Below are 24,889 nucleotides of genomic sequence, written 5' to 3' on the forward strand. Positions count from 1 at the left end.
AAAATAAAAAAAGGAAATTGGTAACTTATGAAGTCACAAAGACAACATGCACAAATATCATAGATTCAACTGTAATACAAGTCAATTAACATAGGAGAAAATTTAAGTCTGTTTTCCTTATTTTATAAATGTATTTTATTTTACACTTGTTTAATCCACCTTGGACCTAGCACATCCTAGGGTTTTATACACTGATCAAATTGCTCTGCCAGAGATACTTACGTTCAATAGCAGTCTCCTTTCAAACTTATCCATTTTTAAGAAATGGGAGTCTGTTTTTTTAAATTGTATACATATTTATTTTCATTATAAATTTATTTAAATCACTTTGGACCCAGCATGTCCTTAGGTTTTACCCATTCATCAAACTGCTCTGCTGTGAGATAGCCAAGTTCAATAGCAGTTTCCTTTAAGGTTGATCCATTTTTGTGTGCTGTCTTAGCAATCTTTGCTGCCTTGTCATACCCTGAAGAAAAAAATAAAAAGATGACATATGGGTTAGTAGTGATATTTGGTTTTCTAAAGCAGAAGGTGACATAATTGTTTACTTGATATTGATGCTATATGGGCCTCTTAAATGACATTTTTTTGTTTTTAAAAATAGTTAACAGTGATTATCTCAATAATCATTTTTTATATAGAATTGAACATTTACTTTTCTTAAGAGGTAAACACTTAAACATGCCTCACTTTCTCCAACAGATTTCTTCCTAAGTTGAAATTTTCCACTAACTTAGATATATAAGGGGAAAAAAGTAGAAATTATAGCACCAAGACATAAAAATATATATCTGGGTATATTTTTCAAACAACATGTTTAACTAGAAACAATTATCTTTCTAAAGAAACATTAAGAAACTAAATGCTCCAGTCCAGCAGAAAAGATAGCACTGTACATCTGGCAACTGTGGTGAGTGGCTCTGAGAGAGGAGAAGTACTCGCAGTGAGGCAGGGGCAGGCGGGGCCTGGGGAGAGGCGTTTGCAGAGCTGCTTCCAATGGCTCTTCTCTACATGGCTCTCCACTGCAATGGCTTCTATCCCCTGGCCTCCTCCCAGACGTTACAGGGACACAAATGGGGAGTCGGGGCAGAAATACAGACTGCACAAAAGATCACAAGCATACTGTTTACTTCAGAGTTATTTGAAGTAATTAATAAATGCTTTTCAAATTAATAAAAGTGGGGGCAGGCCAGTTCTGCAAGCTGTCTTGTCTTAATATATACATATTTTAAGTCAAGAAGAAAAAGCAGGAATAAAAATGAAACCAATGAGGGACAGGAAAAAAAAAAAACAAGATCAGAGAAATAGGACCAAAAGGAAGAAGCTTGATGAGGCAGTACAGATCATCAACAAGATGGCATGTGTCAATACACAATTATTAACCGGCTATAAAAGAAAGTATGGGCATAGTTACTTTTATGACTTAACTGAATTTGTGAATGCTAAATATGTTGAAAAGGGCATTTACTGATCTGAAAGGGCATTTATTGATGCCATTTACTGAAAAGGGCATCTTTCTTAAAGCAGAAATGCTTTGAGAAAGAATTTACAGGTTAAACTCTCCTGATCAATATATATCCAGTACTTTTATTTTAATAATAGCTTTAAAGTCTAAGCATTTCAGTTGTCAAGTCCAACAAGACATTATTAACCACCAGCTTGGTACATAATGAGAATGTAGGGAACCCATGACTCAGAGGGTTGTAAGGCTCGCACCAAGTCAACTAGTGACGTGGTGTTGACCCATCTCATTCTCATACGGCCTCTAACAATTCTTTTTATGTCACAATAAGTTGATTCCAAGAAAGATTTACCAGTTATTCAACTTTAGGAGACACCTCTAATTTAAAACTTTTGGCAACACATTCTGAAGTAAAGATCTGATGAAAACTGCTCACACAAGCCTCTGGGTTACCCTTTGCGTTTTTCCAGATGTAGCTGATGTACCATAATTTTAAATGGATCAAACATTATTACCAATCTCAATACCATACCAAAAAACCGATATCATACTGGGCTCAGAGCTACCTAAAAGAGTCAAGTGAGCTCTAATTTCAAAACACTGAAATTACAGCTTGATGTGAAACCAGGAATATAAAATTTGCCTTGAAAGTTCAAGATTATAGAAGCAGTAGCCATATTACGCCAAATAAGTGAATCATAACTTGTTCTATAATAGAAAGTCAGAAAATATATTAACCTCTGCTTAGCAGAAAGGAGGAATGAGAAAAAGGCTTTTAACACATCATAATATAATGCAACATAATGCCTCAAAATCTACGAAAGTGAAAACAGTTTATTTAATGGGGATCTCTATGGTCATCTACTACCCAAATCTGTATGTTTGATTCTACATAATGAAATATTTATAGTTCCAAAAAAGGCTTATGATACAATAGCATGGTTTTAGACAAAATATTTGCATTTTCCTCCCTCCCTTTCACTATAAGCAATGAATACATAAACTTTTTCTTTTAATTGTAACTTTCCATTTCTGAATTGAATAAAACAACAAAATAAAAGCATTGCAGAGATCTAGGGAAGGTAGAAAAATGAGTTCATTCAATGTTGCTAATCAGCAGTGCCACCTAGTGACATTATCCACTGAAGGTCTTACAAATAACCTTCCCCAAGGGTCTGCATAGAATATTCGGCATCTGAATTCCATTAAAATTAAAATAAGTTTGAACTACTACTTCTCAATATATTTCAAATAAAATGAGGCATAATAGATCAAGTTTTGAAAGAACTAGGACACCATACAAATTATATAGTATCTTTCCACACAATTTCAAATATTTTAAGATTTTACTAAAACCATATTCAAAAGAAATTCGCTGTTCTCAAACACTGATCCACTTGTCTCTTAAAAATGTTTCAGCTTTTTCATTTTGCATTCAAAATGATATTATTATTCCTTAAACACTTACCTATATGAGGATTGAGAGCTGTCACCAACATTAGAGACTCATTCATCAGCTTGTTGATCCTTTCTGTATTGGCCTGGATTCCCACCACACAGTTTTCTGTAAAGGAAACTGAAGCATCCCCCAGCAGCCTGGCTGAGTGTAACACATTTTTAATCTTTGAGTGAGTGAGAGAGAGAGAGAGAGAGAGAGAGAGATTACTAAAGCAACATGATTTTTATCCAATAACATATTATTTGCTGGTTGATAGTAAATATACAATTCAATAAACATATAGAACTCTTACAAATTTTAAGGCACTATACCCAAGGAAACAAACGTGAAAGTATAAACATTTGAAGGCACAGAAATCTAAAAAAGGTGAAAAAGACATAAATACAAAATGACTAAGACACAAAATAGCCCATAGCAAGTATTTAAAACAGAGGTCTACAGTGTTAGAGAACATAGAGAAAGAGAAATTAACTCCAGTTGTTGGAACTGGTGAAATCCTGTTTTAAGGAGAGGACTTGGCCAGAGAAGGAAAAAGAATCTTTCACGTAGAACGAAGAGCAGCAAAGATGCAGAGGTTCGAAAGTTCAGCTTGAGTGTGAGGCAATTAGTAATGTTAGGGCATAATCTAATGATCACCGAATTTCCAGGTTTTCTATGCTTTAACCAAACAAATACTCCAGTCACTGTAAAAGAACTTTTCATATAATGTTAAAAAAAAAAAGTATAAAATCAATTAGTTTGTTTTGACCTTTTTGTTTTTTTTTTTTTGGCAACATTTCCAATATTTTTTTATTAAGATATATCCACATCCTAATATCCTCTGGTCTAAAACTCCACAGTCTGAAAACTAGACTTCCAACAATGGACTCTAAGACACAATAATCTAAGTTTTAATTTGCTACTAATGACCTTATAATAAGGCAAATATTGATTATCCTTATTTTATATTAAAAATAAATTTTTACAAAGATTAACAAGGCATTGATTGTTATGCACCTATAAATGCTGGGTATCCGGTGTTAACTGTTTGGAATCTGTCCTGAGAGCAAAATTTGAAGTCTGAATTCTGCTTTGGCCTGCGTTTTTTTTTTTTTTTGAGACGGAGTCTCGCTCTGTCACCCGGGCTGGAGTGCAGTGGCCGGATCTCAGCTCACTGCAAGCTCCGCCTTCCGGGTTTACGCCATTCTCCTGCCTCAGCCTCCCGAGTAACTGGGACTACAGGCGCCCGCCACCTCGCCCGGCTAGTTTTTTGTATTTTTTAGTAGAGACGGGGTTTCACCGTGTTAGCCAGGATAGTCTCGATCTCCTGACCTCGTGATCCGTGCATCTCGGCCTCCCAAAGTGTGCCCTGCATTTTTATTTACCACTAGAACATACATTCCATGAGGGCAAGAAATCTGTCTTGTTCATTGCTCTATCTCTATTATGCATCCAGTACAGTGCCTGATAGAAAATGGTACTCAATAAACATTTAGTGAATATATTAAATATACTCAATATTTGTCATTTGTGTATTCCTATCAAATTAAAATTAGAATTTACAACATATTCCAAGAGAAAGTAAGCCCTTAATAAACTTTAGCTGTAACACTTTGTCCAGATGAAAGACTCTAAATGATGGCAACAGCTCCACTATCTGAAGCTGAGGAAACTGCATGAGAAATGATGTGATGCATCTAATGATCTTTGTAAAGATGAAAGAAAAAGAACAGTTTGGGTGAACACAATGTTTTCAAGTATGTGGAAAGGTAAAGCCAAGCAACGAAAGAAAGTCTGACGGGGGCAGAAAGAGAACTGGTGAAAAAATGTTCAAGAAACCAGGGATGAAGAATGCTTCAAGGAGGGACAGTCAACATCAACTATTAGTAAAGGAAGAACTAACTGTGCAATGCCAGCTGGACTGAGGTAGTCACCAATGACTGGGAGAATAATTCAAGCGTGGAGCGGCTATGCTGGGCTGTGGTGCCTACAGCATAAGTGAAAGTGAGTGGTGTTATCCTTTTAAGACCAAATTTGAAAGAAGAGAGCAGCAACATGAGAAGGAGACAGGCATATAGGGAGGTGTCTTATTTTTCTTAAACTGGGGCTATTAAAAAAAACATCAAATCGCTTAGGTTAAAAATCAACTAATTTCTAATACGTAGTGTTATTCTGGTAACTTAATAAATGCTTGACTTCCAACTGCTACTTATGTCACCCAACTACCCAATGTGGAATCACTAGAAGTCTTTACGAAATACAAAACCAAGATAATAAGCCTTTGGTCAAAACCCATTAAAAATCAGATTTAAAGCTTACCATCATTGGCTTGAAAACATTCAACTCAAAATGTCCATTGCTGCCTCCGACAGTGACAGCAACATGGTTCCCCATGACTTGGGCTGCAACCATGGTCATTGCTTCACACTGAGTAGGGTTCACCTTGCCTTCAAGAAAACCACCAATGACAGAGTAAGACTAGAATTTACGCAAATAATCAGGAGAATAAAGAAATCTAATTTCATTAAATAAAGTAAGATATACAATAAAGCAAGGGCCAACCATCAGTGTAATTAAATGAAACAAACCAACCAAGGAAAGCGGGATGGGTAGCCACAAACTGAATCATTCAATGGCTAACGAGAAGCCACAACTACACATTAAACATAGTTCTCTGCCTTCATGATTTTCGTTCATTCTATATGTATTTACGGAGCCAGACACTCAATACACAACAGTGAATAAGAAAGATGCAGGCCCTGCCCTTGCAGAACTTGGAGGCTAGGGAGGAAGAGCTGGCAATTATGGGGGGTAAATACAGAGAAGTGCACGCTGCTATCAGAACACTTACAAAAGCGACCCTTCACTAACACTTGGGAGGCTTCCTAGGGGAAGGCGAGGCTAAGCTACAATTTCCCTATTTATCACATGAGTCTCCGGAACCCCACTTCCCTGCTCATACTCCCTGGACAAGCTCCCAGTTTGATTCAACCCAGATTCCTCTGACCAATGCAGGCTAACACACTGCAAAGATTATTGGGCGGACTACTTCCTTTATCTGTGACTCCCCACGTCTCTTTCTTTTGGCAATCACCTTGGATTTGCAATCAACTAAACCCTTATGCAATTTTTCAACATGAAGTACTTTAAAACAAAATTTCATCTCTTCTTATTCTACAGATCCATAATTTTTATAAAAATCTAGAGTCAGGCCTTTCCTTCTCACTATTAAAAGTTACACTGTCAGTTTTAGCCCAAGCTACAGTGGCCTTTATGGAACTCAGTTCTGTTATCCACAGTACTGCTGTCTTGACTCTGTTAACTGCTAATATGATTAGCATGTATTCTCTTCCCTCACCCCCAGTCACCAGTAAAGTGTTGAAGGGCACAGCCCTTCAGCTTGTTACCAATATATTCTTCCAGACTAAAGTCACTTCATTAGTCACTTCTGAAATGTCACTGTTCACCCAGCTACATTCATCTGCCAGCACTGCCCACGCTTCTCCCCTGGAATCAATGACTATCATGCGAATCTATCAAATGACTTGCTGAAATCCAGACATACACTGTTGTGTCACTTGCTATATCTAACAAGCACATAACGCAACGCAAAAAATAAAGTAAGATAAGTTTGGTATGACTTCTTTTTATTCAATCCATGCTGATCACTTTAACAGCCTGTTTGAATGTGGGATTCAAACTACTTGCTGCTAAGTCAGATTCTTTATTCCTATCTTGTTAGGTGAGGTGCCCAGAAGTCCTGATCAGAGGACCACAGACATGCTGAAACAGTGTGCCTTGCGTATCCAGCTTTGGGATAACTTTAAACAAAAAGAGACATGTTCCATAGCTAAGAATGCCTAGGACCTAGTCAAGTTCTAACTCCAACATTTACTAGCTATGTGATTACCTGGCATGATACTGCTTCCTGGTTCATTTTCAGGCAAGATCAGTTCTCCCAGACCTGACCGGGGACCAGAACCCAGGAAACGAATATCATTTGCTATCTTCATCAGACTGCAGGCAGTAGTGTTCATGGCTCCACTGAGCTCAACCAGAGCATCATGCGCAGCCAGAGCTTCAAATTTATTTGGAGCAGTGACAAAAGGCAAGCCTAAAGAAAAGAAAAAATATCCTATATGGGTGAACAAGTTAAAAAATTTTCTACTATTAGCAAGTTAAACAGAAAGTTCCAATATATGAAAAAATAAAAATTTTACTTCAGAAAAAAATGTTTACTTAAGACTCAAATTTTGTCTACATTTTTAAAAGAAGTCCTAAAGGAGTAGAAAGAATCTGGTATTACATTTTTTAAGTTTTTTCAGACAGAGTCTCACTCTGTTGCCCAGGCTGGAGTGCAGTGTGGCTCAATCACAGCTCACTGTAGCCTCAACCTCCAAGGCTCAGGCAATCCTCCCACCTCAGCCTCCAGAGTAGCTAAGACTACAGATGCACAGCACCACCCCAGCTAATTCTTTAATTTTTAGCAGAGATGGGGTTTCGCCACGTTGCCTAGGTTAGTCTCAAACTCCTAGTCTCAAGCGATCTTCCCACCTTGGTCTCCTGAAGTGCTGGAATTACAGGTGTGTAATTCCACTGTGCTTGGCCAGGCACTACATTTAAAAGATGAAATAACAAGCACAATAAATGTGCTGAAAGAAAAAACACAATCCTACTGCAAACACATGTATATGATGCCTGACCATGCTTGAGTAAAGATAAAAAGTATGTGGGAATTCATTCTAGTTTATTCCACACTCCTTTCCTAACACTTTTTTTTTTTTTTTTTTGAGACAGAGTCTTGCTCTGTTACCCAGGCTGGAGTGCAGTGGTATGATCCTGGCTTATTGCAACCTCCTCCTCTAGGGTTTAAGCAAGTCTCCTGCCTCAGCCTCCCGAATAGCTGGGATTACAGGTGCCCGCCAACATGCCCGGCTAATTTTTTTTTATTTTTACTAGAGACAGGGTTTCGCCATGTTGGCCAGGCTGGTCTTGAACTCCTGACCTCAAGTGATCTGCCCACCTTGGCCTCCCAAAGTGCTAGGATTACAGGTGTGAGCTACCATGTCCGGACCCTAATACAATTTTTAAAAGTTTCTTTGTCCACTGTACTGTGCTTCATCCTCTCCACTAGCCAGGAGCCCACAAGATCCCCTGTAAAAACAGGGTGCTAAAATGAGTTAGATGTTCTCAGTTAATAACCCCCATGTTAAAAATTTTATAAATCTACATTTGCCAAACCCTAAAAGTAGGGTTCTTTTCTATTAAAATTTGGTTTAAAGACAAATCAGCTGGTAAACTATCACGTGCAGTGTATAATTATCTCTACCCTAACCCTCTGGTAACATCTGCATCTTAATAAGAGTTTTCTGAAGATGACAACTTGGCCCTAATAACAGTTATCATTATCTAAAGTACAGTACTCTCTCTACTAAAGGAAAGACATGGTTCAAAAAGGTCAATAATTCAAAGAATTATCACAGCATGACATAGGAAAAAAAAGAAATTAAGTCTGTCTACAATATATTTACTATTCAAATAGCTTACTCAACACTCAGTTTTTTCTGCCTATTTTGAAAACTGCTATTCAAAACTTTAAAGGGAAAATAATTGACAACTAACTAGTAAACAAAGCTAACACTGGTAGATTTTAATGGCATGCTGTATAAACTCCTATATGGAACATTTTTTAAAAGCCAAAGAATTAACATTATAATTTCAGAAACAGAATTGAAACACATGTTTGATGGAAAAATATTATTTCTACCTTTAAATTCACAAGAATTCAAGACAGGAACACTCAGAAAATACACAGACCAAGTATAATGAGAAACGAAAATGAGAAATAATTCACGTGATCACTAACCTGTAAGTGCAGCCACTTTTGCAGCAACCTTTTCTGCAAAGCCAATTCTAGTATTTAAACCTGTACCAACAGCAGTGCCTCCAGCTGCGAGCTCATAGATTCTTGGCATGGCAGCTTTTATTCTTGTCACTGCATATTTCACTTGTTGAACATAACCACTAAATTCCTGAAAAGAAAATTAAGGTAAGAATAAGTAATTCCTAATAGCTTACAAGTTACTCTAACCGCATTAAATAGAAAGTTTTAAAAATACCTTTCAGAATACTAAATTACAAGCTAATCAAGTTTTATTTATACTACTTCAAATCTTATGATGAGCAAAGTATAGGAAAGGATGAGGGTTTGTAGAACCGTAAGGAACAACAATGCCACTGATAACATGCAGCCTCTTTATTATAATCTAGTCTTTTAATAGAAAGCAAAGAAAAACAGCACAGGAAATACACTTTAAAAAGAACAACTTTACTACACTAAATTATTGGTTTACTTGCAGCCTACTAAAGAAAATGAAGTCATTTCTTATCTTTTGGGGATGTCTCAGACAACTTTGGTAGAAGAAAAAATAGTAACTCATCTCCCCCCAAAAAATGCAAATATGGAAATACTCTCTAGACAATTTCAGTGTATAAACCTTACAGGAAACATGAAGACATTCTACAGAGACTCGGGAAGCTAAGGACTCACTGAACAGCACAGGAAGGTAACAGTTTGCATTCAAAGACCTTCCAAAAAGAATAGGAGGTAGCAGTAGAGTCAGATCATAGCATCAATGTGCCAGTGTCGCCACTGGTTCCCAAATTATGACATATCTTAATTAAGGCAACCACAGAATTTATGTTTTGAACACAGAAAGGGCTCTATTAATAGTTATGCAGAAACAAAAGGCATAAACTGGGAGTTAACTGGGCAAGCCAAGATATATAGTTACACTAAATCTATCCTTTCTTCCTGCCTGAAAACACTAAAAAACCATAAGTCCTAGGATTTCATGCTGTTCTAAAGATAACATTTCAAAAGATATAACTCTTTATAGGTAGACTTGATGCATCTGATATAACATCACTCATATACAGTCATGCACCACATAATGATGTTTCAGCCAATGAAAGATCACATAAACAGTGGTACCCTAAGATTATAAAACCATATTTTTACTGTACCTTTTCTACATTTAGATATGTTTCGATACACAAATACTGACCATTGTGTCATGATTGCCTATTGTATCCAATGCAGTAACATGCTGCACAGGTTTGTAGTGCGGGAGAAAAAGGCTATACCATATAGCCGAGGTGTATAGAAGGCTCTACCATCTAGGTTTCTGTGAGTATACTCTGTGATGTTCACACAGCTATGAAATTGCCTAAGAATGCATTTTTCAGAACATACCCCCATTGTTAAGCAACACATAACTGTGTGTATACACACACACTCACACACACGAACACAATAGATTCACTTATAAAATACACTTTGATGGGCAACAATGCACGAACTTACAATCCCAATAAAAGCAAGTATAAATGCTTCTGATAAAGTCAAACAGAAAAATATAACTTTTTGTCATAACAGGAAGAATGATGATTTTACACAGGAGGTTGAGTCATGGCCCAAATGGTATTTAGTACTGTGGTTTTCAACACCAAAAAAGGTTAAAATTAGAAACCTAAGGAATATTCAAAAGTTGCAAAACACACATACTGTTCCTCCTTAGAAATTATGCATGGTCCTAGGTACTGATGATGCAAAGAGAAATGAGACACAGCCTTAAGAAGCAACTTAATCCAGTGAGTTCAGTTCAGTCCCATCATTTGTTTCTTAATTACTCATTTCAAGTTTTCATCATTCCTTAATTTCCTAATAAGGAAATTAAGCTACCCCAATTGGAGTGTGAGTTTACTAAGACAAAGGTCATTCCCTGTATTTCCTTACATTTCCTTCACAATGTATACTATTAGATATTCCTTAAGGCATTGATAAAGAAACATGAAAATACTTTCTAATATCTTGGAGAAGAGAGTAGTATCTCCTTCACATGTGGCCAGAACCATCTTAAAAAGATCTACCTTACTTAATCACTTTAAGATTAAATTTTAAATAACCTACTAATTTAGGTAAGAAAGACAAAAGAAAAACCATGATACTGATGGAGATGACAATGATGACGGTGGTGATGATGGTAGCTAACATAAACGGGTACTTTCTATGTGTCAGGCATGTTTCTAAGCACTCTACATGAATAAATGTATTAAAGCTTCACAACTATCCTATGAAAGACAAATTATTTTCCTCATTTTGTAGCTCAGAAAACTGAGGCACAGAAAGGCTAAATGATTTTCCTATGGTCCCACAGCTTGTACACGGCAAAGCTAAGATGTGAACCCAAGCTGTCTGACTGAATCTGACTTACAGCCAGTACACTCTGCTTTTCTTCTAAGTGGATGTCAATAAAAATTACTGATTGGTTGAACAGAATAACCTCTGTCACTGAAGTTGACGGTTACCAATTTGGCCTTTTAAGCCAGGCAGATTTCAAGAATGACACACTGGCCATTTGTACTAAGCTCTAAATTGAATAAAATTAGTCAAACTCCTATACCTGCCCAAGAGTAAGTGGAACAGCATCCTGAGTATGAGTACGTCCAATCTTGATGATCTGCGCAAACTCTCTGGATTTTGCATCAAGAGCATCATGTAACTTCTGTAGTCCTGGTAACAGTACTTCATGAACTTCTATTGCAGCAGCAATGTGCATTGCTGTGGGAAAAGTATCATTTGAGCTCTGTTGGAAATTTTTCAAAAGAAATATAAAATGTTAAATCAGAGGCAACAAAAACAAACTTCTGAATTAAACTTCTCAATTAAGAAACTCTCCAAGTAACTACTCAAAACCCAGCTCAGTTACACTTATGTGTGGCATGTCATAGGTAAGTTATTATAGAATCGGCCGAGCGTGGTGGCTCAAGCCTGTAATCCCAGCACTTTGGGAGGCCGAGATGGGCGGATCACGAGGTCAGGAGATCGAGACCATCTTGGCTAACCTGGTGAAAACCCTGTCTCTACTAAAAAATACAAAAAAAAAAAAAACTAGCCGGGCGAGGTGGCGGGCGCCTGTAGTCCCAGCAACTCGGGAGGCTGAGGCAGGAGAATGGTGTGAACCCGGGAGGCGGAGCTTGCAGTGAGCTGAGAGGCGGCCACTGCACTCCAGCCTGGGCGACAGAGCAAGACTTTGTCTCAAAAAAAAAAAAAAAAAAGTTATTATAGAATCAAATAAGCAACATCCTGGTTTCTAACACATACTCAGAATTGTATTATATACATTAAGTATATTGAATGTATTATGTATTACATAGAATATGTATTATATCTGCCTGCTAATAAATGATAGTAAAATACAGAGAAGGATAGTTAACAACTACACTTGAAGAGAGCAGTAATATCTTCAATGTAGTTGAATATCTTATAATTATATCAAATTACATTATTGAATTATATATCCAAAATCTTATAACTGCATATACAGTGCATACAGTCTTTCATAAACAGCTATTTATTACGTTTAGAAAAATGCTGTGAGGTAGATCACCACTTTAAAAACAGGAAAGCCAAGCCCTCAAAGAGACTGTATAAATGCCAAAATACTTAACAACTGGCAAACCTGAGACCTAAGCAGGTAGTATACACTCAGTGCTGTTTCCTCAACTGTTGACCCTGTACTTTTAAAACATAATATCAAGTTGGATGCAGTGGCTCATGCCTATAATCTCAGCACTTTGGGAGGCTGAGGCAGGAGGATCAATTGAGGCCAGGAATTTAAGACCAGCCTGGGCAACACAGAGCAATATCCTGTCTCTAAAAAAATTTTTAAAGTTAGCCAGGCATGGTGGTGTGTGACTGTGGTCCCAGTTGTTCAGGAAGCTAAGGCATGAGGATCGCGGGAGCTCAGCATTTTGAGGCTGCAGTGAGCTATGCTCACGCTACTGCACTCCAGTCTGGATAATAGAGTGAAGCACCATCTCTAAACACACACACACACACACACACACACACACACACACACATATATAAAAGTATGCTGTCATTTAAAAAGATACATTATTTATATATTTTGACGTTTACTGTGCAAAATATAAAGTACTTACAAAAGAAGTAAGATGAATGGTGTAATAAACACTTATGTACCTGTCACCTGAATTCAAATAGTTTAAATAATTATCAATATGCGCCAATCACGTTTCATCTATAACTATATCTTTCTGAGGCAGACTTCAGACTTCGGTATATATAAAACATAAATTCATATTTAAAGGCAAGTATTAGATTGGGAAAATCCTTTATACAATGAATGTATATGAAAAAACTTCTTCCTTACTACTTAAAAATATATTAAATTATACCTAGCACCCAGATCTGTTTCTAAATATCATTTTCCAATAAAAATTCTCCAATAGTTCCTTGAAAAATGACTTTCTAGGGCTGGGGCAGAAACAATACAAGACAATGAGTTTGGAGCATCTTGAAGTACCAGAAAGTCAGAACACACTTAAGAAAAGTAAAAGATGGCAGCATGCCTAAAAGGACAAAAGAGCCAAATGAATTAGGTTCCCAGAGCTGAAAGAATTTAAGCAACAAATAAACAAAAGTATGGGATTATAACCTGAAGAATAAAATAAATAACCATGAATCCATACTGATATACACAAATAATTGAATAAACAAATAAATGGGACAGGGAGAACAAATCTTCCTTGCAGAAAAATTCAACCAACAAATGTAGAACGAATAAAGAAAACTGAAAATCACTATTAAAACACCACAGAAGGAACTGCTGTAGCCAAGATTCCCTGATGAATGCTCAAAATAGTAGGAAAAAGTTCAAGGAAAAAGAAGATGTTTGCCTAGCCTCAAGATAGCGCTATTAATTACTACAGCGATTTTAACGTAAGCCCAAAAACTTTTTGATACTCCTCCCTCTAGAAACTGAAATATAGTGCCTGGAATGCAGGCAGGGTTTAGTGACCTATTTCTAATGAACAAGGTATAGAGGAGGAAAAAGTATAATTTTACTACGGAGAAACCTGGCAAGCACCAGCTTAACCAAGTGATGAAGGTTAACATCACCAGTAACCAGTCATGTTGCTATCATAAACCCCTGATATGATGCAAAAAAGGGCCTTTTATTTCTGTGATAGTTTTCCCAAAAATTCAGAAGTCTCAGTCTAATGAGAAAACATCAGACACACCAGAATTGAGGGACATTCTACAAAATGCCTCGCCACTACTTTCAAAAGTGTCAAGGTCACTGCTATGTGAAATCCTAACCCCTAGGGTAATCGTACTAGGAGACGGGGCCTTTGCAAGGTGATTAGGTCATAGGGCAAAGCTCTCATGAATGGAATTACTGCCCTTATGAAGAAGAGACCCCAGAGAGCTCCCTTGTCCCTTCCACCATGTGAGGACACAGAAAAGATGGCCATCTACAAACCAAAAAGTGGGCCCCCACCAAGCCAATGAATTGGCCAGTGGCCTGACCTCGGACTTCTAGCTGCCAGAACTGTGATAAATTAATTTCTATTGTTTATAAACCACTCAATCTATTGCATTTTATTTTTGCAGCCCCAAAGGACTGAGACAATCGCAAAAGACCAAGAAACTGTCACAGATTGGAAGAAACTAAGGGGACATGTGACTAAATGTAATGTATAGCCTTGATTGAATACTGAAAAAGAACCTGAGTGGAAAAACTGAGGAAATCCTCAGTTTTTTTTAAAGTCTGTCGTTTAGCTAAGAGTACTAAATCAATGTTAATTTCTTAGTTTTGATAAATGTACCATGGTTACAGATGTTAACACTAAGGGAAGCTGAGTGAAAGGATATAGAAACTACTTGAACTATCTTTGCAATTCTCTTACAAATCTAAAATTATTTCAAAATAGAATTTTAAACAATAAAAAAATACATATATACTAAATTCAGGTGTCCTAAAAGTAATTTTTGTAAGGATTGAAACATAAAGCCAAGATTCCTAAAATAAATAACAACCATAATAAACCTTATCCATTAAATAATGAACTCTTCTTGTCAAAAAGTGAATGCTTGTTTTACAAGAAAAATCTCAGGTATGCTTTTTGATTTATAACAAAAAAAAGAAAAGCTCACATACTGACCTGGCTTTTATTAACATGATCATTGGGATGCACAGGTATCTTGCTGCCAAGTTCACCTCCTAACATTTCAATTGCCCTATTGCTAATGACTTCATTTACATTCATATTTGTCTGAGTTCCTGATCCAGTCTGCCATACGACGAGAGGAAAATGATCATTTAATTTACCTTCAGCTACCTGCAGAAAAAATGTTAAAAATGAGCTTTTTAAAAAAGGAAATAAAATTCATTCCACTATTTTAATCAACCATAATTAAGTTCCATTTATAAAACTATTTTAAATATGTTCATTGTTTCCATATGCTAAATGACCTGCTGATTATGACACAGAGTTTGAATACAGTTGACCCACAGATCTAAGCTTCGGATGCATCACTTGCTCCAACCACAGATACTTTAAAAAGTGAAATATTATCTATACTGAATAGTACGACAATTCACTGGTTTCAAATGAAAAGGGAATCAAAGCTGTCTTTCTTATTTTTCTCCAACAGCCTCTTCTAATAGAGGGCCACCTGTTAAGGCTGGCAAATGTTTAGTCTTTAGATGTATTTGTTGGTGGTGCTCAGCAGGAATATCCAACAGATGTTACTGCCAGAGTCAGCATGATAATGAGCTAGTGACTTGAAACTGTGAGTTCACTAATAGCTACTTCATTGCACAGATGTCCAATGAGCAGTAATCACCAAATGTAGAAATAAACACTGCCCAGATTTGCCCCTATTTTTGTTGTATTTTTATACTTTCAGCTTATGTGTTAGTTTTTGGATGGTGTGCTTTGTCAAGTGTGGGTGCTTAACAATCTTCTGGAACGATTTTAGCTTAAAAAATCAGAATGCACTTGAGAAATCTATTACCTTGAACAACTGATCCACTTTAAAATAAAACTTTTTTCTTGTTATATAAAAATATATGATTAGTGTAGAAAATTTTGAGAACTGAGAAAAGTAAAACAGTCACTGCTGTTCTACTGCTCAGTAATTATGACTATTAGCATGATGGCATCCCCAGTCTCTATCTCATGCAATGAGGGGTGGGGGTGGGTGGGTGGGCGTGTGTGTGTGTGTGTGTGTGTGTGTGTGTGTGTGTGTACGTATGAGAAAACACATTTTCTGTTCATTTTTTCCTAAACAAAATTAGGATCGTAAAATACATGTATTTTTGCAAACCTTCCTCCCTATTTCTCATAGGCTAGGCTTTGTTCATGCCAATCTTCAAAAAAATAATTTTCTATAATTTACAATATAAATATAATTTATATTTATATTTATATAAATATAATTTATATAAGTAGCTGTTATAGTTACATATTGTCTAATTTGTTTTCATTATTATAAATACTGCTGTAATTAACAACACTATATATAGTTGTTACCTCTGATTGCTTCTTTTATTATTAGCACATTAGTGAAATTATATTCTTAATATGCATTATCAAATAATCAACTGGTTTTAAAAAGATTTATATATAAAATAAGAAATCAAATAAAGTTCAAATGATATCTTTTCAAAAAATTTTCTTAAAACTAAATACATTAAGGAAAGTCAAAAGGCTTAAAAACAAAAGGTATAAAATCATCCAGAAATTTTGTCACAATGTAACATTTTAAGCACCATATTAATATCATTACTACAAATAATGCTACCACCTACCCTGAAATTCATTAATCCAAGAATTCACAGTTCCCCTTTCCTCCTGCCAGAGCATATCATCATCCAGAGTATGGCATGGGTCTGATGTTATTAAGTAAACACACTATCACCTCCTACCTCATCTGCTGCCTTCATGATTGCATTAGCAATCTTTGGATCAAGACCATAATCCTGGTTTACTTCAGCAGCCGCTCGCTTCAAGATGCCAAAAGCTTTAATAACTGGGGTCTAAAATTAATCAGAAAAATATTTCAAATTTGCAATTTTACTTAAGCATGAAAGTTTACTATTTTGGCAGATGCAAAAGCTATACACAAATCAATAACTTACGTAACACTATAGCTCTAAAATGTTTAGGTTATAGAGAAAGATTATAGACAGGAATTCATGAATCAACAATCAACATTATCATAGATCTATTTGTTTAAGGAACCAAATAAAAACAAATACATTGACTCTTCATATATATGTGTGTATGTCTCCCACATACATATATATACACACACACATATTCACATGTACACAATACTATGCACACATACACACAATTATATGTGTTTATTTCATACACTATATATAAAAACAAATCGTACTCAATCCTTTCACTAGCAAGAGCCAGTATCTTCTCTCACTGGATCCCACGTTACATTATAATTATTTCCTTTCCCTCTTAAAAAAATAAATAAATAAATAAGGGACACATTTAACTGCCATTCAGTATGAGACTACCAGTTACTGACTGGGTTATCATTTCACCCCAAGGACAAAAAGCAATATATTCTACTTAGCTACTAAAGTCTTAATACTCAGTAACTCCCTTGACATTTCCCTCAGAAGAATTTTTTTTTTTAACTCAAGATTCTCCAGACCAAAAGGTGACAGCTTCCGATACATATAAAACCCCGTTAGTGCAGATCTTTTCATTGTCGATCCCAAATCACCTCACCAAGCTTGAAAAGGATAAACTGAAATGAAAACCTAGTTTTTATAAGACAAGTGAATCGTGAGTTCTTGTCAAAATTAATAATACAGATCGTTGTATAGATCCCATATCAGGTTTGAATGGGCCAAGAGCAGAAGGGAGAAAGGGAGGAAAGGAAGAGAATGATGAATGTGGAAGAGAGACCTGTCAGCTCTGGAATCAAAGCAGAAAAAACAAAGAAAAGTAAGAAATAAGACACATTAAACAGATAAACCTGGACCAGAATAAGTATAAGCTGAAGGGCAAATAGAAAAGGAAAACCAGAAAATTTTTAAATTTCAATTTTAAGTAACTAAAACATTAGAAATGTTTTACTCAAACCAAAAGGGGACAGATGGCACACAGGATTAGAAACTTAAAAACTGTAAACATGAAAACAAATGGGAATTTAAATCTCCACAGTAACAAACACTGCGGTAGTGGGCTGAACCACCACCAAGGGCAAAGGTGAATCAACGCTGGCCATCTGAATGGAGTGAATGACCCCCAGTGTTTACGGACCATAAAAATAAAAAAGGGTCATTCACAGCAGAAAGAGGTTCAACAAACACCATAATATGGCAAAATGTATCACTGGAGAGAAAAGACAGGTCACCTTATTCTTAATTTATTCACATTAGACATTCATAATCATTTTTAGCTTTGTTTTCCTTTTGACCTCAAGTAAAAAGGGCTGAGTTTAATCATACTACTCAGTTTAGAGTACATACAGACTGTTTTACACGTAATAAAGTTCAGGAAACTAATCCACTTGAAGTCAAGTATGACAAAATCGAGACCCCAGGTGTCGGCCTTTCACAGGTGTGCAATCCCAATGGCTGTGCTGTCTCTGGAGCAGCAGCAGCAGGAACCATGCCCCACCAGAACCACAAAACATGCTGGGTGACACAGATCAATGAAAACAGCAGCCACGCTCACTGCCACCAACACTGGCTGGGGCTGACCTCCTCCTTAGTCTCTGGAGTCGAATAAAATGAGATTATTTTAGGATTGGTCAGCACCCTTTTTCACCCAACCACGTGGTCAAACTACATTTACCTCACCACCAAGAAGGCTGTGGATGGCAATGACAAAGATATTCTCTTCAAAGATTCAGCTGCCTGTTGTAAAGTTCTACATACCTGTCAAGAGGCAGTCTTGAAGGCTTAGGAATGACTTAAAATTATTGAAAATAAAAGCATATTTATAAGATAACTGTGAAACAATATCTCACCGGATGAAGCCTGGCTACTTCGAGGCTTACTAGCCTATCCTGTATTGACTATTTTTCATACTCCAGTTGGGCTCCAGTAGAATATGTTATGTATTTCTCAATTCTTTCACACTTTAACATCTCTGAAATCAAGATGTATCTTGTAATCAATGGTAAGTCACAACCTTAATTGGCAGCATTTTTGTTTCTTAGTGGTACACATTGGTGCATCTTCTAATTGATGGCATCTTAAATTTAATTGAATGTGGTAGAAAGTTTTCTCCTCATTTAATCATTCACATGGCATTGAATAAATACTTATATATTATCTATTATGTCAGACATGGTTAAGAGTAATACTTAGCTGTGTCTGTGTACTATACACTTTTTTGGAAACTGAAACCAAAATACAAAGTGTAATTTTTTAAAATCTCAGTTTTAAATTAGTGGGGGAAAAAAAGAATGAATATGGAAATAAAAATGTTTACAAACTGTAAAATCCTAGTAAAAATCTGTAAATACCCAGCAAGAATAAAAAGACAATCTTTAGTTCTGTCAGATAAAAATCCAAAATAACTATTCACAATAGCAAAGACATGGAATCAACCCAAATGTCCATCAATAAAGCATAAAAAAAAGTGGTACATATCCACCATGGAATACTATGCAGCCAAAAAAAAGAATGAGATCATGTCCTTTGCAGCCATATGGATGGAGCTGGAAGCTGTGGCCCTCAGCAAACTAACAGAGGAACAGAAAACCAAATGCCGCATGTTCTCACTTACAAGTGTAGCTGAACAATGAGAACACATGGACACAAGGAGGAGAACAAAGCACAGGGGACCTGGCGGGGGAGGGTAAGGACCAGAATAAATAGCTAATGCGGGGCTTAATACCTAGGTGATGGCTTGAGAGGTGCGACAAACCACCGCGGCACACATTTACCTATGCACCAAACCTGCATATCCTGCACGTGTATTCCAGAACTTAAAATTAATTTTTTTTTTTTTTTTTGAGACGGAGGCTCACTCTGTTGCCAGGCTGGAGTGTAGTGGCACGATCTCAGCTCATTGCAACCTTGGCCTCCCGGGTTCAAGTGATTCTCCTGTCTCAGCCTCCCGAGTAACTGGGATTACAGGCACGTGCCACTATGCCCGGCTAAGTTTTGTATTTTCTGTAGAGACAGAGTTTCACCATGTTGGCCAGGATGGTCTCGATCTCTTGACCTCGTGATCCACCTGCCTTGGCCTCCCAAAGTGCTGGGATTACAGGCATAAGCCACCGTGCCCGGCCTTAAATTTTTTAAAAAATCCAACATATTCAAAGCAATGGCTCAAAATAATAGCATGCTAAACTTCAAAAAGTTCTTTAACATTTTAGTGAAAGAGAACATCTTACTACTCATGAAGCCACTTTTCTAATAACTTTACATTTTAACTGAAAAATATTTATTTATAAAGTAAAGTGACTCATGAATATAGCCTACTTCATCCAAAATAAGCCAACATTTCCACAAATGCCACTTACTGGCATGCGTTCTGTCACACCTCCAATCTTAAAGTTCATCGTAGATCTCACGGTTTGGGCGCCGTAATACTTATCATTTGGCACCTTTAGTTCGCCAAAGGTATCATATTCTATTCGGAAGGAATTTTGGCTTGCCTAAAGACAAGAATAAAACACTGTCACAAGTTGAAAAGAAACCAAGTATCAAAAGTAATTGCATCTTATCGCCGTCAAAAAGAAAGAAACCTTAGTAAGTATCACAAAGACAAAAAAACGCTATTTGGATTCTCATTCTGTTCCTCACTTTCAGGTCTTTCCTTGAGAACCCTTTGTCACACAAACTTATTAATTCAGGCGTTAAAGACAGATTGTAGAACTATTATACTATGCTGATGATAAGCATAAAGACTTTGAAATACAAATAGTAATCTTTTCCATTTCAAGAGTATGCTTATTATTGGTCAAGATTTGGCTAATTCAGTGTACTTAGTTTAATGCTTATTTTACTGAGAACTTTTGAAAATGGTCTAAGAATGATGATTTGAAATTTATAAACATTATATATAAACATTATTCATATATATTAATTACATATGTATATTCATATATATAAGAAATTTATAAGCATTACATATATATATAAAAACACCATATATATGCCATCATGCTACCAAGTCAGTACCACAGCTGGTCTCCCTGTTAAATATTCTCATTCTCAATGCACTTTTTCTCTTCTGTAGTATTGATCACACTAATTATTCATGTGTGATTTATTTGCTTATTTAACTGCTTTGCTTACTTAATCTCCCCTAAAGACAAGAATGAAACACAGTTTGTAAAACTCTATCCCCATAGGGACTGTCTTATTTACAGGACCTGATAAGTGGAAGGCACTCAATGAACACTGTATTTCTACTGAATGAATTTGTACGTGTTCTTTTAAATAAAAGGTACCTTAGGGCATCAAGGGTTATGTGAAATTCTCAACATTAGCAACAGGAAGAACTTTTAACAAAACCAACGGAGGTTTTGGACCTGAGAATGGTTAGAGGGCAAAAAATATCAGAACTAGAAAAAACAAAAACTACCTCCATCTGATTTTAGCTAACATTATAATTCTAAGGGCAAGGCAGTGCTATTTTTTGACATTTGCATCAACAGGATAGATTCAGAAGTTCTCCAGTCTGCTTCCCTTTACAAAACACTAAATAAATAAAAAATAAATTTAAAAATATGTAAAGGTTTTAAAATGCCCTAAAATTATTAGAGCAGAGAGTTTGAGGAATGCAAAACATCTCTGATTCTGTAGTATAGTGGTATATGGTAGGTATAGTGACCCAAACAAATTATCTTCAAGTTTAAAGTCCAGAAAAAGTACTGGCCCTTTGAAATACCCTAGATGGAGCACTGATTTAATGAACACTCACTACATGGTATTTTCACATGTGCAGTTTTGCTGAGTAGCTGTGTTTCAACTTTGCATACGGAAACCGAGACACAAACACAACTTGCCCAAAGTCTCAAAGGAGAAGCAGAGTAAGATTTGAAATTACATCTCTTAGATTGCAAACCTCATGCTACACCAGAGTGCAGAGTTACAACTCTTCCTCAACTATTTCTCAAACGTTTCCTAACAATATACATACGTATTTGAAGCTTTTTAAAAGCCTGCATCCCTAAGGGTGGTTCTAAAAAGCAAAAGGGCTTACGTAAGCATGTCATAACCTGAACTTGGATCTTTAAGTTCTTAGCTGTCTTTCTGAATAAAAAAGTACTGATTCAGCTATCGTCAGGTCCTAGCCAATCTGCTCAAACATGCTCCAGAATACTATGCCCGTCGTAATCGGAATTTAAGTGTTTTACAAAAGTTATGGGGGAAACCACAGTCAGCCCAACAAACTGAACAGGCAATTTCAAAAGAAGTAAAATCTTTGAAGAACCTTCTACCCCATCTGGAGGGCCTGAAAGCCGTGCAGTGCCCCTTGGCGAAAGAAACCACAATTCAGAAACCACGAGATGCACAGGCGGCCAGTGTCCGGCCAGCAAGGCCCAGCTATGGGGCAGGACAGTGCGGGAGCTGCCCCTCTCCCAGCACCCTCCGCCCACGCCGGCACCGTACTTGATGGCAGCGCCCCAGGGCTAGGGGCCTGCGCGCCAGCAGGAGCGAAGTTACCCCAAAACGCCCCGGCCTCGGCCCGCCAGGGAGGGCTCCAAGGAGGCGCCGGGAGTGGGCCCAGTAGGACCCTCTCTGCCAGCCGCCGTTCCTCCCCACGCGCTCTCCCGGGCTGCGGCTCCATCCTTGCGCTGGAAGAGGCGTCCCGAGGCCGGGAGGCCAGTCACGCCGGCGCAGGCGCTGGGCCCACAGCCTGGCGCGCCCGGACGCCCGGGGAATCTCTCCCGCCAAATCGCGGGTGCCGGGGCGGGCAGACAGGCAGGAGGGCTGAAGGTCACCGCGGGGAGGCCGGGGGTTGGCGGCCTACGCTCACCATTCGAGCCGCGTTCAGGGGCCAAAACGAGGGCACGGCCGCGCCACCCAAGCCGGAAGCCGAAGCTGAGGCTGAGGCTGGAGGCCGCACGAGGCGACGCGAGCGCGTGAGGAGCCGGAGTGCTCGGTACATGGTGCTGAGGCAGCCTGGGTAGAAGTTCTGCGCGGCTGTGGCCACGCCTCCACGCCGGCTGTCAGAAGCCGTTCCGCCCACCGGCCTCCGCTCTCATCCAATCAACAGCTTCACACCAACAGGTGGGGCGGGATCAATCGTGAATGGCCAGTAAAGAATGAGGGGGCGGGTTAACTTTCTAGTAGTAGTATGGGGTTTAAGGCCCTCAGATTCATGGGAAACTAGAAAGAAGGGAATTATGGGAAAGGAGGTTCCGGTTATTCTTGCAGCTGGTTTGGTTTTTATGTGTGGCTGTTGAAGGCGGGAGTATTAGCTGGTCAATCAGGTCGTGTTTGGCTGGTGAAATATACTAGAAAGAAATATTTATTCTTTTATTTATCATGTAATCACTCATTACACGTTCTTGCCACTGAAATCCTTTTTCATTTCTTCCAGATTGTATCTTCTGTGTAGAAATTTTGGAAAGTGCAGCAAAGTGTAAAGAATGAAATAGTAATTATTCATAATCCCACAACTGAAAAATAAGATAATTACTTATTTCTTTTAACTTATCATTTTGAGATCTCTACGGTTTCCTTTCTTTTCTTAGCCTGTACCCTCAGAACCCTTTTTTTTTAATGTATTGTGGAAGATGTACACAATTATAGGTAACCTCAGAATTTTTATTATTTGCAGTTCTGCCAGTTTTTTGCATAGCTGATTTATACACTTTCAAATTAAAGGCATATTGTTTTAATATAATAGTTGATTACAGAAAAGCAGGAATTGATATAAAAATTGCATCTGAACCACAGTTTCATCTTTTCTCTTTTCTATTGCCTGAAACCAGATGACAGTAAAGAGAGAGTGATCAGATGGTCTTGAAGTCAAAAGTCCAGAACCTGCAAAGCCAAATTTATGAGTTAAACTTATAAACTTGCCAAACCTTTTGGAAACATTATGCTATTTTGTGACTTATAAATTTGACACATATTTAAAATATAAAACTTCAAAGGAGATTGTAATAGTTGAACTACAATCAAAACACACTAGAAAACTGAATGCAAGTTCTTTAAAACATTGCTAATAATGGAGTGACATTTTGTTTTCATTCTCCACCTTCCCAGCAGGTATCATTATTTTGTATATCATTATTCTGATGCATCCTTTCAGTTCTGTGTATTTTTTGCTTCACACACTAATATGCAAACAATGGTTTCAATATTTTACTTTAAAGTTTTGCTGTTGTATAACTGAACTCTATGCTTTTAAGATATAGCCATGATCTCTTAAAATTAATCATATTGCATCACAAGATTATGAAATATTTTATTTATCCAGTTTCTTAAGAACATTTTTATTTGCTGTTACACACAAGTCTTTAATGAACATATGTCTATCATTTCTTCATAGATCATCTCTTTCTTCATTGAGTAATGCCCCTCTTTACTGTTATTGTTGCTTGTCATTTTAAACTTTTTGAAATATTGATATTTCTCCAGCAATTTTGTATTGGCTATTGTTTGCCTGATGTATATTTCTCATTTTATTTTATTTTTTGTTTCATTTTTGTTTCAAGCATGTTTCTTATTTTTACCATACAGTTGAACTTTTCAAAATTCAAATTAATAGCCTTTTATAAATAGGTTATTTTAATCCCTTTTAAAAATCACCTATGACACATATTATGTTCTAGAATTTTTCAAAGCACTTTACATGTATTAATTCTTTGAACACTGAAAACCCTATGTAATAGGTCTTATTATTATTCCTGTACATAGAAGAGAAAAATTGATGCCCAGGAACATCCAAGTGTTTATTTGTATGTTTTACTTCGATGTATTAGTGAAACTGATTTTCTATCTGCAGCAGTAATATAAAGTTCCATTTTTAATTAAATATTCATTTTATTTGAAGTAAAATATTAAGTATATTAGGAAGATGCTATTAAATGACTAAAATTTGGGAAATGTTAACTTTATTTTTGTTAATTAGTAATAAAATTACATAAAGCCTTTAAATTAACA

At 36.9% G+C, this 24,889-nt stretch overlaps 1 protein-coding gene across 1 annotated transcript; it reads right to left on the reverse strand.

Annotated features, from left to right (window-relative positions):
- Positions 1-104: 104 nt before the first annotated feature.
- Positions 105-22,940, reverse strand: FH (fumarate hydratase). Its single transcript, XM_011955687.1, has 10 exons — positions 22,752-22,940; positions 20,287-20,421; positions 16,703-16,813; positions 14,934-15,110; positions 11,366-11,548; positions 8,767-8,932; positions 6,811-7,014; positions 5,220-5,347; positions 2,931-3,084; positions 105-466 (listed from the first exon to the last, which is right to left on the reverse strand). Exons 1-10 carry the CDS (start codon positions 22,881-22,883, stop codon positions 324-326), a joined length of 1,533 nt encoding a protein of 510 aa, XP_011811077.1. The 5' UTR covers positions 22,884-22,940; the 3' UTR covers positions 105-323.
- Positions 22,941-24,889: the final 1,949 nt, after the last annotated feature.

The sequence above is a fragment of the Colobus angolensis genome, unplaced genomic scaffold (genome assembly GCF_000951035.1).
Source record: "Colobus angolensis palliatus isolate OR3802 unplaced genomic scaffold, Cang.pa_1.0 Scaffold40, whole genome shotgun sequence".
Taxonomy (NCBI): Eukaryota; Metazoa; Chordata; class Mammalia; order Primates; family Cercopithecidae; genus Colobus; species Colobus angolensis.